This window comes from Cucurbita moschata, unplaced genomic scaffold, assembly GCF_002738365.1.
Source record: "Cucurbita moschata cultivar Rifu unplaced genomic scaffold, Cmos_1.0 Cmo_Scf00016, whole genome shotgun sequence".
Taxonomy (NCBI): domain Eukaryota; kingdom Viridiplantae; phylum Streptophyta; class Magnoliopsida; order Cucurbitales; family Cucurbitaceae; genus Cucurbita; species Cucurbita moschata.
Window position 1 is genome coordinate 2,332,040 of NW_019268532.1, and position 18,567 is coordinate 2,350,606.

Consider the following 18,567-nt stretch of genomic DNA (forward strand, 5'->3'; position numbering starts at 1 on the left):
TAAAGGACATACTGTATTAAAATGACGTTAATCAATATAACACAGTATATATCGGTATAATGCTGAACAAAACATAAACAAAGCGGAAGCAAACTAATTTTCATGTTAATATTAATATTGATATTGATATCAATGATATGACAAAATAGTTTTAAAAATATACTATTAGGAATAAAAGAAATACTAAGAGAACTTAATCCGTTTGGGAGAAATTATTTTTTAAAAAAATTGAAAAAACATTCCGTTTCCGGGATTCGAACTGGGGTCTTCCGAGTGAGAGCCGAATATTTAATCTAAAATTATATTCAATTGAACTGAGCCATTTGCAGAGGCAGAGACTGAGTTATTCACCGGCGCTCACTGACGGACAAGAGGAGGCCTTAAGTTTGCTCCGCCATAAAATACTCTCTCCGGCGGAAACAATGTTGAGCCAATCAACCACCGGTCTCCATAGCCGCTCACTCTTCACATTTCCACGACGGGTCAATCACTCCGGCAGCGGTAGAGCCTCCGTGACGTGCGCCGCTAGCAAATGGGCCGAGCGACTACTCGGGGACTTTCAATTCCTCTCCGATTCCTCCTCCTCCGACCATTCCCATTCTCTCTCCTCTTCCACTGTCACTCTCTCTCCTTCTTTCCCTCCCCCAATTGCCTCCCCCGAGCGCCAAGTTACCATCCCCATCGATTTCTTTCGGGTTCTTGGAGCTGAGATGCATTTTCTTGGGGATGGGATTAGGAGAGCGTATGAAGCTAGAGTTTCGAAGCCGCCGCAGTACGGGTTTAGCCAGGAGACTCTAATAAATCGCCGGCAGATTCTTCAGGCGGCTTGCGAAACCTTGGCGGACCATACTTCGCGAAGAGAGTACAATCAAGGCCTGTCGGAAGATGAAGATGCTACCATTCTCACGCAAGTCCCTTTCGATAAGGTAACATTTAGTTTTGGTTTTTGCTATGTTATAATCAATTTAAAACTCGATAATGGTTGGTTTGAATTGAATTGACCTCTTAAAACGAATCTGAATTGGAAATGTTTGATATGTGAGCAGATTTTTTTAGATTGGAATTGTTAATTTGTAGGTTCCTGGAGCTTTGTGCGTGTTGCAAGAAGCTGGAGAGACAGCCCTGGTTCTTGAAATTGGAGAGAGGTTGCTCAGAGAGAGGTTGCCAAAGTCATTCAAGCAAGATATTGTCCTGGCCGTGGCTCTTGCTTATGTTGACATATCAAGGGATGCTATGGCATTAACTCCACCTGATTTTATTCAGGGTTGCGAAGTGCTCGAGAGGGCCTTGAAATTGTTGCAGGTAAATGTTTGATTGCAACTCTTCAATCTCTCCATTGAAAATTTTCAGATGCCCTTCTAATTGCTTGCACAGATTAGCAATCAATAGTTTTGGATGATGTTCACATCTGGAGTATAAATTAAATTATGAAATGGTTAACGTAAATAAAGATGATGATTGATCACCAATGTATTGTACTGAGTTGTGAAATGAGGAGAAAAAGGCATAAAATCATGCACGGAATATAGTTTATATTATGCTGATTGATGAATACCTTCGGAAACGTAGGAGGAGGGTGCCAGTAGCCTTGCACCAGATTTGCTTGCACAAATTGATGAGACATTGGAAGAGATCACACCTCGATGTGTTCTCGAACTCTTGACTTTACCTCTTGGTGACGAGTGGCGAACGAGAAGGGAAGAGGGTCTTCATGGAGTGCGGAATATTCTGTGGGCTGTTGGAGGAGGAGGAGCAACAGCTATTGCTGGTGGATTCACCCGTGAAGATTTTATGAATGAGGCATTTGAAAGAATGACAGCATCTGAGCAGGTTTTTGCAGAGTTGAAATGTTCCTAAATTGTAATCCTTGCCTTTTTCTTGTTACATTAAGCGTATCATCTCTTTTTCTTGTTGAAAGGTTGATCTCTTTGTAGCTACACCAACAAATATTCCAGCAGAAAGTTTTGAAGTCTATGGAGTCGCACTCGCACTCGTGGCACAAGCCTTTGTTGGTAAAAAACCGCACCTTATCCAAGATGCTGACAACCTCTTCCAACAGCTTCAGCAAACGAAAGAAGCTGTTGTTGGGACTGCTGGGACAGCATATGCACCTTGCGAGGTTGATTTTGCTCTTGAGAGGGGGCTATGTTCCCTACTTAGTGGTGACCTCGATGGGTGTCGATCATGGCTGGGCTTAACCAGTGAAAGTTCACCTTATAGAAATCCAGCTATTGTAGATTTTATCCTCGAGAATTCAAAGGGTGATTATGAAAATGATCTTCCAGGGCTATGTAAACTGTTGGAGACATGGTTGGCAGAAGTGGTGTTCTCCAGATTTAGAGAGACAAAAAATATTTATTTTACTCTTGGAGATTACTATGATGATCCTACTGTTCTGAAGCACTTAGAGAAACTGGAAGGAGTTAATGGCTCACCCCTAGCTGCTGCAGCAGCTATAGTGAAGATTGGTGCTGAGGCTACTGCAGTTCTAGACCATGTGAAGTCCAGTGCAATTCAGGCACTGCGGAAGGTGTTTCCGCTCGGTCAGAACAGTTCTAGGCGTGAGGCCGATGCAGAAATGGAATATCCTTTTCCTGCTGTTAGTAGTCAGGTGCCTTTAGTGAGCTTTGATGAGAATGAACATACTAACTTACCTGAGGTTTCTGAGAGTGCTAAAGCTGGTGAAAAACCTATTGCTGATGAAATTAAAGATGCAAGTGTGAAGATCATGTGTGCTGGTGTGGCAGTTGGGTTGCTGACTTTGGCTTGTTTGAAATTTTTTCCTGCTAGAAACAGCACAACTGCTGTACTTAATGAAGCTGGGGCATCCACTACCAGTATGGGTATGATCTAAATACTCAAATATAACAAATAAAAAAGACTAGTTTCAGTTTCCTTCGTTTGGAGTTTCTAGATACTAATCTTATATTATAAGGTATTTTCATGTAATGTTAATGTGAGATCCCACGTCTAGTTGGGAGGAGAACGAAACATTCTTTATAAGAGTGTGGAAACTCTCCCTAACCGATGCGTTTTAGAAACTTTGAGGGGAAGCCCAAAAGGGAAAGCCCAAAGAGGACAATATCTGTTAGCGGTTGGCTTGGGCCGTTACAAATGGTATCAGAGCCAGACACCGGGCGATGTGCCAGTGAGGAGACCGAGCTCCAAAGGGGGGTGGATTGTGAGATCCCACATCCGATTGGGGTGGAAAACGGAACATTTTTTATAAGGGTGTGGAAATCTCTCCCTAGCATACGTGTTTTAAATATCTTGAGGGGAAGCCTGTAAGGGAAAGCCCAAAGAGGACAATATCGGCTAGCAATGGGCTTGGTCCAGTTAAAATCATTAGTTGCAAATGGTTTTATGCTTTGGAGAATTCTTGGAGGATTGTAGTTAGGCACAATCATTCTTGTTTGGATCCATGGTTTGTATCATCTTCTTCCAATGGGCATTATCTCGATTTGACTAAGTCACAAGCACAAAGCACTTCATACTTCTATTTTATGAAATCATGTTGGATCTAGGCTTGTTCTGGTTGATTTATGGCGTACTTGATGTCTTTTAAATTCCAGTTTTAATTTAAATTTACAACTTTAATTGGATATCTATATCCTAGATGAGGTCTTATAAATTTTCCTCGTTAAGTGAGGTTTATATTGTTTTTTTTAGATGCTGTTCTGTAATAATTCCGGCAGATTTAAAGTGTAATAGAAGTTTGATGATTTTCCAGCGGATATTTTCTGAAATGATTGTGACACAAGTATAAGGTCTAACTGTTTAAGTGGATTCATATGGTGTTTTTGTGGATTCTATAACTTATTTTCTGTCGTTTTGCTGTTTTTTTTCACTATAACTAGTGATACTCAATCTGATTTCAGATATCAATAGCTAACTTGTTCCAATGTTATACGAACTGCCCTCCTGTGTTACTTTCATGGGAGGAAACCTGCTCTTTGAGTTTCATACCATGATTTATAATTGTGCAGCACCTGAAGTTGAGTCCAGCGAGGAACCATCCAGAATGGATGCACGGATTGCAGAAGCTCTTGTTCGCAAATGGCAGAGCATTAAGTCTCTGGCTTTTGGACCTGATCATTGCCTAACGAAACTATCAGAGGTAAGAATGTTCCATTCATACATAAAAGATTATCTATTTTTGTTGTTTCATTACTAGTTGAGAAATGTGAGATCCCACGTCGGTTGGAGAGGGGAACAAAGCATTCCTTATGAAGGTGTGGAAACGTTTTAAAACTGTGAGGCTGACGGCAATACGTAACGGATCAAAGCTGACAATATCTGCTAGCGGTGGGCTTGGGCTGTTACAAATGGTATCAGAGCTAGACACCGAACGGTGTGCCAACGAGGATGTTGGGTCCCATAAAGGATGGATTGTGAGATCCCACGTCGATCGGAGAGGAGAACGAAATATTCCTTACCAGGGTGTGGAAACCTGTCCCTAGCAGACACGTTTTACAATTGTGAGGTTGATAGCGATACATCAGGTCAAAACGAACAATATCTGTTAGTGGTGGGCTTGGGCTTGGGGTCTACCCCCTCCCCTTCCACGTAAAATAAAAACAAAATAGAATAGAAACCCTTTTTAAGTTTGGTCATAAATGTACAAGATTGACTTGTTAACATGGTTGATCATAAATCTTAATTCTTTTGCTAGGCTGTTTTATCTTTCCAAATGGGTTCCCACGGTTAGGAATCACGAACCTCATAGTATCCACTTTGAGCATAAGCTCTCGTAGCTTTGCTTTTGGTTTCCCCAAAAGACCTCGTACTAGTAGAGATACATTCCTTACTTAAAACTATGATCATCCTCTTAATTAGCCAACGTAGGACTCCCTCCCAACAATTCTCAACTCCCACCAGCATCAATTTGCTGTGGTAGTTCATGATTTTTAAAAAATAAACTATTTTAAATCAGACATATATAACTTGAATGACTTTCTAAACACCTTAAACTAATTTTAAGTGTATAAACGTATTTTCAAACACCTACAAGTTTGCGCTACTTATTTATTCTTTTAGGTGATTACAATGAATTGAGTTCATTAAATTTCTGAGCATTGTTTCTCACACAATTATGTGTAGCCTCTTATCATCCAATGAATTCAAACTTGCTCGTCTTGTTTTCGACTGAATGCATCAGCAAGTTGATTTAGATTGAATGGATTGTTTCTCTCACGTTATGTTTCCACATGCAGCAAACATGATAATCTTATATGTTTTCCAGATTTTAGATGGTGAGATGTTGAAGATTTGGACAGATCGTGCAACCGAAATTGCAGAACTCGGTTGGTTCTATGACTACACCCTCTCAAATCTGACCATTGACAGTGTAACGGTATCTTTGGATGGTCGGCGTGCCGTGGTCGAAGCAACTCTCGATGAATTAGCCCATCTCATTGATGTAGGCCACCCAGAACACAACGATTCCAACAGAAAAACCTATACAACAAGGTATGAGATGTCATATTCCAATTCTGGATGGAAGATTACCAAAGGTGCTGTTCTTGAATCATAATTGGATAGTTGTAATATATGAATTAGCCTGTAAATGCATCATTCCTTCTGGACTGTTGTTTAGCGTAGCTTTTTTGGTGTCTGTGATGAGGAAGAGACGCTTTGTCAATGCTTATGGAATTTATTGTGTTAATAATCCATTTTTAACTTTGTTTTGAGCAGTTCAATTCTTGTTTAGGAGAAATATTGAACTCCGGAGTGTTCTTGAGGAACTACATTTCAAGCAAGGATTTACTACTATTTTTTTTGTTGCAAATTTTCAATCTTGAAGTTTGATAGATGGATGATAGGAGTATAGAATCAAAGTGTGAGATCTCACGTCGATTGGAGACAGGAACGAGTGCTAGCAAGGACGCTGGACCTTAAAAGAAGTGGATTTTGAGATCTCACATCGATTGGAGAGGGAAACGAAACATTCTTTATAAGGGTGTGGAAACATCTTCTTAATAGACACATTTTAAAAAGAGGGGAAAGCTCGAAAGGATCTCAGGCCTGAAAGGATCTCAAAATCGGGAACAAAACATTCTTTATAAGGGTGTGGAAACATCTTCTTAATAAATAGTTTTAAGTAGACAATTATCCGTTAGCTATTACACAGATTTAAATCGGGAACAAAACATTATTTATAAGGGTGTGGAAACATCTTCTTAATAAATAGTTTTAAGTAGACAATTATTCGTTAGCTATTACACAGATTTAACCGGCAGCTAATTCATGTTAGCTATTACATAGATTTAACCGGCGGCTAATTCATGTTAGCTGTTACACAGATTTAACCGGCGGCTAATTCATGTTAGCTGTTACACAGATTTAACCGGCGGCTAATTCATGTTAGCTGTCACACAGATTTAACCGGCGGCTAATTCATGTTAGCTCTTGCACAGATTTAACGGGCGGCTAATTCATGTTAGTTGTTACACAGATTTAACCGGCAGCTAATTCATGAATTCCATCAATTCTCTTTAGGATAACCTCAAATCTTTGTACTAAAAAGAGAGACAGAAAATAGCCACCTTTATGAACATGAAAATTAAAATTCAAACAAATGATAAAAATAGAAACTCAATTATTGAAATAGAATAGAATGAAGCCCTTAAATACATGAACTAAAATAATATTTTAATAAATTTTTTTACCCATAATTGAGTGGTTCATAATCCTTCAATCCTTCACCTATAAAAGTTCCTCTCACTCCCCCATCACAGGAGGGGAAAAAAAATGGTCCTCTTTCCAAGTTTTTATATACACATGAACAAGAAGAAGTCAAACAAATAGATTGACAATAATACATCATCAACAAAGATGAACACAACACAACATTGTCCATCTTCTAGAAAAATTTTCATTACATAGTTGGATTCTACAGATGAGTAGAGACACGTCAAAATATGTACTAATAAAATAATGGTTCAAACCTCAAAATGGAAGAGACATATTCCTTTTCCATGGAAAAGATCTCTGATCCAATGATTGTAGCGAGAACGACAGCCCAAACATCTCCCTTGACACCTGCGACGGTTCCACAAATCCAAGCAGCTTGGCCACAAGGGCTGCACTCTCGTGTATATGGTCGAAGTCCTTTGTTCTTGTCCATAGCTTTTTTGCCAATTGTATGCTTCTTTGCTTTGTCTTTAAGTCTATTCCCCACTTCTTGTAAAGGGTGTCTCTTTCTTTCGCTGAGAACTTCTTCTTCATTCGCTTCGCCAACATCTCTCTCTCGCGGTTTAGAGTCTTCAAGCTTCATTGTTTAACAAAGTATTTTAGTGTACTAAGGGAGTGAGTCCCACATTGTCTACTTTAGGGAATGATCATGGGTTTATAAGTAAAGGAATACATCGTCATTGGTATGAGGCCTTTTGGGAAAAGCCCAAAGCAAAACAATGAGAGCTTATGTTCAGAGTGGATAATATCATACCTTTGTGGATGGTCGTGATTCCTAACATGGATATTGGTTGGTCAAAGGGTTTTTTCTTTTATTCTGCAAATAAGAACATACCTTGAAGCTTGTGTGATGGCGTCATTCCTTCCTGATCCATTGGTTGATCGAGAAATGGCTTCCCTTATAAAGAACAACCTTCTAAGCTCTACTTCCATGTATACTGCGTCTGAAGGGTCTCCTTTGAAAAGGATGAAGAAATAAGATCTGTGAACCAATGGTACGTTGCATGCATCCCAAAGCTCAATTATGTCTCTCTGTTGACCTTGGAACTCCAAAAGCCAATCTGAATGCGATTGAAAATCTTGTTCCTCCTCCAATTCAAGATCTTGTGTGGTTTCTTTAGCTTCTTCCCTCTTGGGGGTCCTCCCCAGCCGCTGTCATGCACATACATTATGATAGTAAGATACAAAAATCCCGAAAAGAGTTCAAACCCCACATTTCTTGTTGAGAATTGTTGGGAGGAAGTCCCACGTCGACAAATGAAGGGAATAATCATGGATTTATAGGTAAGGAATACATCTCCATTGGTATCAGGCCTTTTGGAGAAACCAAAAGCAAAGCCACAAGAGCTTATGCTCAAAGTGGATAATATCGTACCATTGTGGAGGTTCGTGATTCTTAACATGGTATCAAAGCAATGCCCTTAACTTAGTCATGTTAATTAAATCCTCAAGTGTCGAACAAATAAGTTACTACTCTCAAAGGTGTAGTCAAAATTGACTCAAGTGTCGAACAAATGGTGTATTTTGTTCCAAGGCTCCAAAGAAAGGAGTCGAGTCTTGATTAAGGGGAGGTTGTTCGAGGGCTACATAGGCCTCAAGGGAGGCTCTATGGTGTACTTTGTTCGAGGGGAAGATTATTGAGAATTGTTGGGAGGGAGTCCTACATCGTCTAATTAAAGGGATGATCATGGGTTCAAGTAAGGAATACAACTCCATTGGTAGGAGGCCTTTTGGAGAAACCAAAAGCAAGGCCACAAGAGCTTATGCTCAAAGTGGACAATGTTTTACCATTGTGTTGGGTCGTGTTTCCTAACATGATTCTTCAAGGAAAAATGTAAAATACAAAAGAAATGAAAACTCACCGAACCGTGGTTTGATCGCTTCCTTAACCGATTTTTGCTCTTTCCTTTTTTCCCAGTAGCGAAGTTGAGAACACTGGTATTATCATCGTCATCTTCTTCTATTATTTCCAAAGCCTTATCTTCCAAAGGACGATTACATACCGATTGTGACTCCTCGGTTTCTAAATTTCCGCAGCTTAAACCGCGCTTTCTCCTACTACCTTCTGCTAGTCCAGAGAAGTTTATTTCAGATCCATTGTGCTGAGCTTTCTTATCCGGCTCTGGCTTCTCAACCCAAGTAGAAGGTGGGAGTTCCATTAGAACAGTCAAACAACTTTTGCTTCTGGTCAACTTTAAGTTTTGAAATCGATCTTTTGCTGCTTCAATTGAGCTGAATGATTGCTCAGCAGGATAAAAATTTACAATACAATTTAATGTTCTCTTCGGCTCCGCAGTGTTCGGCATAAAACCACCGCTAACATAATCTTTGTTGATTGTAACTATCTCCTTGTTCTTCCTTTGTGGGGATGTCACTTGATTAGTGCGAGAACTACTGATCATCTGTCCTTCATTGTCTTCCAATCTAGCTAAAGCCAACTCAATATTTTGATTTGGTGTTTGGTTTGATTCCTCCAGCTCAATGCATTGAACATCCTTATAACTATCTTCGGAATTTGCTCGAACACGTTGAGCAACCTCTTCCCAGTTGTTATAAGGATCAGGTCCAGCCAACTCAGGAGTGCTGCTATCTAATAGAAAATCATCATCATGACTCGTAGAAAATAGAGGATTAACCTTGTGAGGGCTATTCTCTTCTTGTCCTTCTTGTCCATTAAATGTGTCAAAAGTCTTGAGACTTGAGTCATCAGAACGTAGATCTAGATCTAGCTCAACCAGATCCGGCACTGTTTCCGGCACTGTTTCTGGCACTGTTTCCGACATTGTTTCCGACATTGTTTCCGGCACTATTTGGACTGTGCTTTCACTTCGCTTAAATATCCTATCTTCTCCAACCGAATGCAATAAATTCTCGATTCGATACTGAGCAAGATCACGCTGCCGAGTCAATTCCTTGATCTCTTTGTCCATCTGAGTAGTTGTAAATGAAATAAAATAAGACACAATTACAAGAGTGACCACATAATCACATAAATCAGATGATCAAGAAAAAGCTTCTATCTTCTACTTGGTTTTGACTGTTCTACTCCAAATTGTTGGCTCTAGAACCATTCCATTTCATTTAAGCGCTCTCCTAAAGCATCATTTTCTTTAGAGTCAACAATTTGAAACAAACAGAGCTGATTTCTTGTTTCATTGTTTTCTGTTGTTCCATGTTTGAAATTACATACGAGGCTCTTTAACCAAATTTCGATGCAGAGAATGTAGTATACTCTGTTCTGCCTGATTCAATTTACTTTTCTTTTTGTGGAGAGAAATAGTTTCAATTAGATTTCATGTATAAAAAGAACATCTACTATCTACTTGAATAGCAAATGGAATAGTAGTTGGAGCCAAATCCTCACCTGCTCAATTAGAATTTCCTTCTCTTTCAACAAGGAATTAGAATCACCTTTGACAGGAAGTGGTTTTATGTTCTTCATCTCACTCTCAAGTCTAGCCAATTCCTTTTGCAACTGCTTCACCAATGCCTTATCTGACACTACCACATTTACATGTGCGTTTGTACTCACCTCCTTTGCACAAGTAGCAAATAGCAATGTGTTTCTTGATTGTTCAACATGGCTACGTGCAGGACTCATAGTACAAATGATAGCTGTTCGACCATTCCCACCTAGAGAATTCTGCAGTATGCGTGTTAACTTGGAATCTCTATAAGGTACGTGCCCAGTCCTTCCTTTGCTGCATTTCATTCATAACAGAGAATAAAGGATTACATGTTGAAGATAGACCACGCATTTGATTACTATTTTTTGTTTCTTGCTATATATTTCTAAGAAATATTCCCAAAATCTGTGGAAACAAATCTTTGGCCTCATTTCATGGTGATTTTGTTGAAATTTTCTATTTCTTCTTCTTCTACTTGATAGTGTGATGGGTAATTAAAGACGAAAGGGAAAGAAAAGAAAACCTTAATTTGCGAATAACAGTTCCCAGAGACAGCAAACTCCGGTTAATATGGCAACCTTCTTTGAGCCTTGTACCAGCCGACATTGTTTGGGAAGCCCGTTCACTTCCCGCAAGATCAACAAAATTCTGTACAAACAAGAAACAAATATGAAACCCCAAGTCCAGATTATTATCCCTTCATCTTGCCCTTCCCTACAGGGCTTCACTTCCAAGAATGCACCCATATTTACCACTGTAGCCGTCAGGCTGCTCCCACTTTCAGACTTCTTAAATTTCCGAGCTGAGCTTTCAATTGTCTGTAAAAAAAAAGAAAAAAAACATAACCATAAGCTTTAACACATGAAATATTGTTTGTTTATTGTTTCATGTTTCTTAAGATAAGGTTCGATTCCCTATCTATATTTTTTTGGTATTTTTTATTTGAAGGAAAAGAAAATGAGTAAATTTAGTGGCATGCTTACTAGTCTTAAGATTTGATGGGATCTGGAGCTAGCTTCATTCAAAGTCGTCTCCCCAATCTTTCTTTGAACTGCATAAAATGTAATCTTAAAATTGTTCACAAATGCTCGTGGGATGACTAATAATAATAATAATAATATATTAAAAAAAACTATATTAAAAAATTTCAATTACGGTTGACTAGTAGAAATTTGAAAGACAAAAACGTTCAAATTTCTATCAATTTATGTAACAGTCCAAGCTCACCACTAGCAGATATTGTCCTCTTTGGACTTTCTCTTTTGGGTTTCCCCTCAAGATTTTTAAAACGCGTATATTAGAGAGAGGTTTGCTACACTCTTATAAAGAATGCTTCATTCCCCTCAAGAAAACGCATATATTAGAGAGAGGTTTTCTACACTCTTATAAAAAAATGTTTTGTTCCCCTCTCTAACGATATGGGATCTTACAATCCACCCCCCTTCGGGGCTCAGCGTCCTCGTTGGCACTCGTTTCTCTCTCTAATCGATGTGGGATTTCACAATCTTTGGGTCCCAGCATCCTCATTGACACTCATTCCTCTCCCCAATCAATGTGGGATCTCACAATTTCTCTCTTAAATGTCTTTTTTCTTTTCTCTTTTAAAACTTCATCAATTCTCTTAATATTATGTCACACAAATTTATCATCAACTATCATGATGATAAACTAAATTTAAAAAAGCATAAGATAATTAAATGTAACTATTCGAACATTAGAAATTTAAAAAGGTTAACTATTCGAGACTAAATTTACCATTTAACAAAAAAAAAATGATTGTATGATACTAGTAAAGGAAGAGTTACAAATTATTTTCACCTTCACAAAAGGAAAGAAGCTCTTGGAGATGGTTCCTATCTTTCAATGTCTCCTCCGTAAGTTTCTCAACAACTGTTCCTTTCTGTAACATATCAAGGCCATGCCATTAGAATCTCAACGATTGTTCTATATCAACAAAAGGGAAAAAAACGCAAGCTATGCACCTCAGGATCATCAAGAAGTCTAAGTGGGACATTTTCAAAGCTAAGGAGATCTCTCACAGCTTCATTGTATATCTCAATCGCTGAGAACTTGAGCACATATTCTCTTTCTTGGTGCTACCGTCCATAAATTTGGATATTAAATTTGATTCAACATCAACAAATTGATAAACTGAGATGTATCTAAAGTAAACTTACCGTCTCCATGTAATTATAAATGTCTGCCACAGAATACTCCGTGATTCCATTCATGGTGTATGTCTTTCCACTGCTTGTTTGCCCATATGCAAAAATTGTTGCTGAAAGTAAGAACCATAGCTAAATATTTTGATGATGTTATAATATGAAAGGCATATCCAGAAACAGAAAGAGAAGAGTTGTTGTTTTACAGTTAATGCCATTGACGACTGAAAGAACAACTTCCTTAGCCCCTTCTTCATAAACTTGCTTTGTCGTACTGTCACATCCAAATACTCTATCTAAACCACCAAATGTATAATCAATCAGAAATTTGGAATTCAGATCTCAAAAATTCATAAATCAGCCAAACAAGCATTTATGTTCTTACCAAATGTGTAAGATTGGGGATACATAGCGCGGTCTGGTAAAGTGCTTCTAAATATGATGGAGTTGTTGTTGAGACATGCCCAATCGGACGAATCGTTCTTCGTCAATTCCTTTTCGTTCAAAGGCCTTAACCTAATAGAAACACGAATCGTCTCTTCTAGACCATTGGAGGCTTGAATAACTCCTTGTACTGGCTCCTTGGCTTCCATTATCGTTCTAGGATGCTCAAAGCCTCAAGAATCTTGAAACAGAAAACGAGATTGATAGAGAAATGTACCAGAAAGTCGGATCGAGCGGGGAAAAACGAGAAGGAAATTAGGCTTCGTCCCGCCTTCTCGTCCTTGTTTTCTCCAGAAGAAGATCTGAAAAGGAAAAACAGAGGAAAAGGAGAGGAAGAGGGGGAGGAGAAACAAAAATGGCGGAACACCTACAGAGGTTTTGCCTCCATTCCCGTCTCTCTCCGCTTCCCTCCTTCCTTCCCTCTTTTTCTCTTCTCCCCTCTCCCTAACTTTGGATTGCAACTGACCGTTGAAGAATAACAACCATCTCCAACTGTATCTATTGTCTATTTACCTTTTTGCCCTCCATCTTCGTTATATTTTCGCATCTTCATTATATTTTCGAACCTCTGACATTTTGGTCGAGAACATATTCATTTAGTCAATCGACCATTTTCCTTAATTAATATTGCTTCGGTTTAGGTTTAGTTTTAATTTAGTAAATATGTATTTTTGAAATATAAATTCAACTCGAACATGTTTTCAATTTTAAAGATCACAACTAGATAGGATCTAAATATTACCGAACTAAAATTAAGGGTTAAATTGGTAATTTAGTTTGAATATATCAGATAGACTAAATTTTACCTCGAGCTGTTCTTTGTTGTTGTATAGCTGTAAGAGAGAAGAAAATTTGATAGTTTTGATATAAAATTATTAAATAATGAAAAAATATTAAAACGTTAGATAAAAAGTCAACGTATTTAAATGACATTCTTACAAACTCTAGGTAGGTGTTTTTTTCATCACCGGGTTGGTCGAGGTCTTTAATTTTTTTTTTAAATAATAATTATTATAAAAACCAAATTTTCGTAGAAAAAAAATGGAAGAATACAAAGGTATACAAAAAGAGGAACTGCGAAAACGGAAGGTAAATTATAAAAATCACCTCCGATTACGAGAAATAAGACCTAACGAATAATTTCAAAAAGGGTTTGGGTTAGAAAAGCAGACCATACATAAAATCTAACAAAGGACTAAACTTTGCTCATCAGCGCCTGACCCTAAGATGTGGCGAGTAATGCGTAAGAACCTGCCCTTGAGAGGGGAACAATAGCTGGAAATGGCTGGCTAATACCCTGTATGCTGAGGAGCAAAAGGAAGAATCCACCAGGGGCTCGCGTCTGATTAGCCACTCCGAGATCTCCCAGCCCAAAGACCGTATTCTAATGTTCTTCGGACTCCAAAGATCCCACATAATGTCGCACTTCAGTGCTTTTCACAAAAACTTGGAGAAGGAAGTATTCGATCCTCGCTTGCAGCTCCTATGCGATTGCACCAGTCTTTCTTGTATGCCATATTTATGCAGGTGGCATACCCGACCTTAAGGATATAAAAAGACAATGTAACAAAGGTCCAAGCGTACCTCCTTGGGGTTATCCACTGAGAATTATGGTAGAGCAGTTCATGAATATCTATACCGTGGACTTGATTTCACCAAAGATGATGAAAATGTGAACTCTCACCTATTTTGTGCAGAAACCATTTATAAATCACATACTGAAACAGGTGAAATCCAAAGGCATTACTTGAATGCAGCTGTCGTAAAGTTTCGTTGTTCGTTCTGGCAACGCCTAAGCCAAACTCTACTACCAAGAACAAAATAATGTAGGAATCAAAATTACCAGTAATTACCGCACGAGCATTCGCCGTTCTTGAAATGGTGGAACCTCTTTCCATCTCTCACAACTATCTCCCTCCGCACCACTTTAGACATGAACTTGAATGCATTATGGCAATCCCCACAGATCCTAAGGTTCTTGAACACCCTGACCGTGGCGCCTGGAGGGAGCTTCATTAGCCCAAACCCAACCGCAAGCCTCTCGCTATGAGTAGCCAACGCATACTCTTTGTGCTCAGATTCCATATCATGTAACACATACTTTGTGTCTGGAACATATCCTGCTTTCTTCATTTCAAGGCTCAATTCCTCTAGATAATTGTACACAGACAGCACCTCAGGGTGCACTGTATCATCCACCAAGAACACATGAACCTTGTTTTCAACCTCAGTCCAACTACAAGCAGGCTCCTTTTTAACCCCTCGGTCCCTCATTAGTTTTCGCACCCGAGCGACATCGTTCCACCGGCCAACATTGGCGTACATGTTCGACAAAAGTACATACGTCCCGTCGTGTTGTGGCATTAGCTCGAAAAGCTTTTCAGCAGCTTCTACTCCTAAATCCATGTTCCCATGAATTCGACAACCAGCAAGAAGAGCCTCCCATATTGGTGCCCCGGGTTTGCAAGGCATGGAGTCGATGACATTCTTTGCATCAGAGAACTTCCCCGCTCGACAAAACAAATCGATCATCCGAGCATAATGATCCTCACCAGGAGTGATACCATAATTTTCGAACATTGAGTTAAAATAGCGGCGTCCTTCTTCGACCAAACCTGAATGACTACACGCAGAGAGAACTGTAAGAAATGTTATTCTATCAGGAAGTATACCCTCTTTCAACATTTGTTCATATAGTTCTGTTGCTTTTACGCCATGGCCATGTTGTCCAAGTGCTGCAATCATTGCATTCCACGAAACCGAGTCGACGAATGGCATGGTGAGGAACACAGATCTGGCAGCTTCAACGACTCCACATCTTGCATACATTGAGATCATTGCATTGCCAATAGAGAGGCTTGAATCATGGCCAAGATGGATAAGCTGAGCATGGAGCTGGCGGCCATTCTCCAATGATCCAAGCACAGAACAAGCTGTAATTGCTCCTGCAAAGGCATAATCACAGGGTTCATAACCATCTAACCTCATGCGGTTAAACAGATTCAAACCCTCTTCTCCAAATCCATTTTGAGCTAATCCTGAAATCATCACAGTCCATGTAAGAAGGTTTTTCTCTGGCATTTGAGCAAAGAAAGACTTCGCTTCTTCCATACGCCCTGCATTGACATACCCTGATAAGATTGCATTCCAAGAAACAATATCTTTAACAGGCATCTCATAAAAAATGTGCCGAGCCCCATCAACTTTACCATATTTCCAGTACAAAGTAATCAATGAATTACTCACAGACAATAAAAAATCATGATTTGGGTTCAGCTCATTTTTAAGAATGTAAGCATGCAACTCTTTTCCCAGTTGAAAAAAACCACCGTTGGCACAAGCACTGATTACACTCGTATAGGTGAACTCATCGAGCTCGACACCAAGAAAACGCATTTTCCTAAACAGTGTCAAGGCATCCTCGAAAAGACCATGATGCACATATCCAGAGATCATTGCATTCCAAGCTACCCCGAGCTTTTCAGTCATCGTGTCGAGAAGTTCACGAGCGCCATTCAAATCATCATTCCGCACATACCCAGTAATCAATGTTGTCCATGTTAACTCATCCCTTTGTGGCATTTCATCAAACAGTTTTCTAGCTGATGCCATCAGTGACGAAGATGACACCAATGGCGAAGAAGCACATTTAACATAAACAGATAGAAGAGCATTCAACACTGAAGAAACAAGCCCAGTTCCAGATTTCACCACCGCACCATGCATTTGGCCACACTGCTGCTCATTATCAACAATAAGCGCTAAAGCACTGAGCACGCTTGTAAATGTAAAGTCATCAGGCCGAAAATTGCTTCGTCTCATAGCATGAAACAGTCCAATAGCAGAATGACCATCAACGTTATGCGAAAACCCAGTAATCATTGCATTATAGAAAATAGTATCCCTCATATTCAATGGAGTTCCATTGAATATTTCTCGAGCCATATTCAAATTTCCCAAGTTAGAGTATGCCGTAATCAATGTAGTCCTGGCTACAGCATCTGGATTGGGAATTTCGTCGAACAGTTGGCGGGCATACACAAGATTAGACGATTTCCAGTATATATCAAGCAGACGATTCACAAGGTGGCCACGAGGCTTGAATCCCGAAACAATCATGTGGGCATGAACAGTCCGAGCAAGTGAAAATGAAGAGGGATTTTGTGGGCAACAGAGTTGCAATTGTGCGGCGTAACGGTTTGCCAAAACTCGGACATCTATGGCATTTCTCATGGTGTTTGAAGGAATTAAAAATCATCGTTCGAACTTACAGAGTAAAATCAAAGTAGAGAGTGAGAAATGCATCAAAGGCGTGGTGATGAAATATGGACAATCAACATCAAACCTGAAAATGCTCAAGATCCTCCATAATGTTGCTGAAGTTCCCTCCATAAGCGATGCAGGATTTCAAATTAAATTTGACATCATTCCAACTTTACCCAACTTCCGAATGAAATCAAAATGATGTATACGTACTCAGCAACAAACGATTGAGAGAGAGGGGTTGCAGAAGAGTGAGTTTTTTGGACCTTGACCGACGAGCAGAAGAATGCAGTGGGCAATGGTGCGTGCCGGCGTGGTTGAAGGAGAGAGGAAGATAGGGAGAGGAAAAGAAAAGCACGATGCCGATGCCGATGCCGATGGAGGGTGCGACTGCAGCGGAGAGGGTGCGCGGGCGTGGGTGGTAGCGGAGAGGGAGTTATTGAGAAGAAGTAAAGTGGGGAAAGAAAACTGTGCAATGAGCCTGGTGTCACAATTGCACTTCTAAAGGCAGCGGATTTGTGATTGTGCGATACTCACCTTCCAACGACAAGTGAGTTAAGCCAATTCGTTCTTGCGTCGTCTACGACCAAACGACCTATGTTCGAGCCCCTGGCCTCGATTTTAAGAGAAAGTTTTAGAAAACGAGGGCAGAGAGATTTTTGAAAGATACATCATATAAGCAACCAAGAGAGAAATAACAACCGCTTACAGTATATAACTAGGGAAAAGTTGACAACTAATTGTATCCCCTCTAATACATTCTGAGGCATTTCATGTCTCACACGCCTAGACATGATATTTTTGAAACGTCATACTTCCTAGACATATAAAAATAAAACACTAGAATATGAAAAAGATATGAAGGGTTGGTTGTGTCATGGGCATGCTATGGGCAACATGCCTTCGACCAGCATGACCGTGACACGTGGCTGCAACAACCGGAGGGAGAAGAAAGAAAAGGGTGGGGAAATTATATATATATATATATATATATATATATATATATATATATATAATACGTTTAAAATTCTATAAATTTTGAGAAAACATCTTTAAAAAAAATACTTTTAAATTAAAAAATGTTTTTAAAAAAATATGAAACACTCCTATAGATTTCAAAAATACTTTTAACTTTTAAAAGCGGTTTAAAAATATATTCTTAATTTAAAAAAAAAAAAAACTTAAAGGGTTTGAAGAAAGTCGGGCATAGACTAATTTAAAGAATTTTATGAGTATTTTTATTAATTTAACTTATTTTAGAATAAAAGTGCAGAACCCTAACCTTCTCAATCACACTGAAATTTAGGAAGAAAATTATTAAAAATATGAAAATTCATAGTAATCAACTTTGGAGTGGCACGTCCTTGTGTGAATATTTGTACGTCTATTTAAGCACCCATCATTGACTTGGGTCGACATTCTATTGCCCGGAATCAAATTCGAGTCTATCGAGTGAAAGCTAAGTATCCTGGCTAACTAAACTACCCGGTTGATTAATGGATTGCAAAATTGCATATATTTATTTTATTTCAATACTTAATATAAAGTAGAATAATTATTTATATAGTTTGGATTAGGTATAACATTAATATAACTAT

At 39.1% G+C, this 18,567-nt stretch overlaps 3 protein-coding genes across 4 annotated transcripts; 1 reads left to right on the forward strand and 2 right to left on the reverse strand.

The window, feature by feature from the left end:
- Positions 1 to 309: 309 nt before the first annotated feature.
- LOC111454499 (protein ACCUMULATION AND REPLICATION OF CHLOROPLASTS 6, chloroplastic-like) lies at positions 310 to 5,744 on the forward strand. Its single transcript, XM_023095992.1, has 6 exons — positions 310 to 926; positions 1,078 to 1,302; positions 1,570 to 1,830; positions 1,919 to 2,843; positions 3,987 to 4,117; positions 5,243 to 5,744. Exons 1-6 carry the CDS (start codon positions 423 to 425, stop codon positions 5,531 to 5,533), a joined length of 2,337 nt encoding a protein of 778 aa, XP_022951760.1. The 5' UTR covers positions 310 to 422; the 3' UTR covers positions 5,534 to 5,744.
- Positions 5,745 to 6,679: 935 nt separating this feature from the next.
- LOC111454018 (kinesin-like protein KIN-7E) lies at positions 6,680 to 13,276 on the reverse strand. 2 transcript variants are annotated; one of them, XM_023095287.1, is made up of 12 exons: positions 12,648 to 13,276; positions 12,469 to 12,558; positions 12,278 to 12,378; positions 12,083 to 12,196; positions 11,919 to 12,000; positions 11,084 to 11,151; positions 10,853 to 10,918; positions 10,624 to 10,748; positions 10,058 to 10,394; positions 8,556 to 9,623; positions 7,529 to 7,845; positions 6,680 to 7,270 (listed from the first exon to the last, which is right to left on the reverse strand). In XM_023095287.1, the coding sequence occupies exons 1-12, from the start codon at positions 12,853 to 12,855 to the stop codon at positions 6,949 to 6,951; spliced, it is 2,898 nt and encodes a 965-aa protein (XP_022951055.1). In that variant the 5' UTR covers positions 12,856 to 13,276; the 3' UTR covers positions 6,680 to 6,948. The 2 variants fall into 2 exon arrangements, with proteins under 2 accessions (XP_022951055.1, XP_022951056.1); XM_023095288.1 differs by lacking the exon at positions 12,648 to 13,276 and having other exon boundaries at positions 12,278 to 12,347; positions 12,469 to 12,523.
- Positions 13,277 to 13,392: 116 nt separating this feature from the next.
- Positions 13,393 to 17,412, reverse strand: LOC111454019 (pentatricopeptide repeat-containing protein At1g25360-like). Its single transcript, XM_023095289.1, has 2 exons — positions 13,928 to 17,412; positions 13,393 to 13,835 (listed from the first exon to the last, which is right to left on the reverse strand). The coding sequence occupies exon 1, from the start codon at positions 16,937 to 16,939 to the stop codon at positions 14,546 to 14,548; it is 2,394 nt and encodes a 797-aa protein (XP_022951057.1). The 5' UTR covers positions 16,940 to 17,412; the 3' UTR covers positions 13,393 to 13,835; positions 13,928 to 14,545.
- Between the last annotated feature and the right edge of the window lie 1,155 nt (positions 17,413 to 18,567).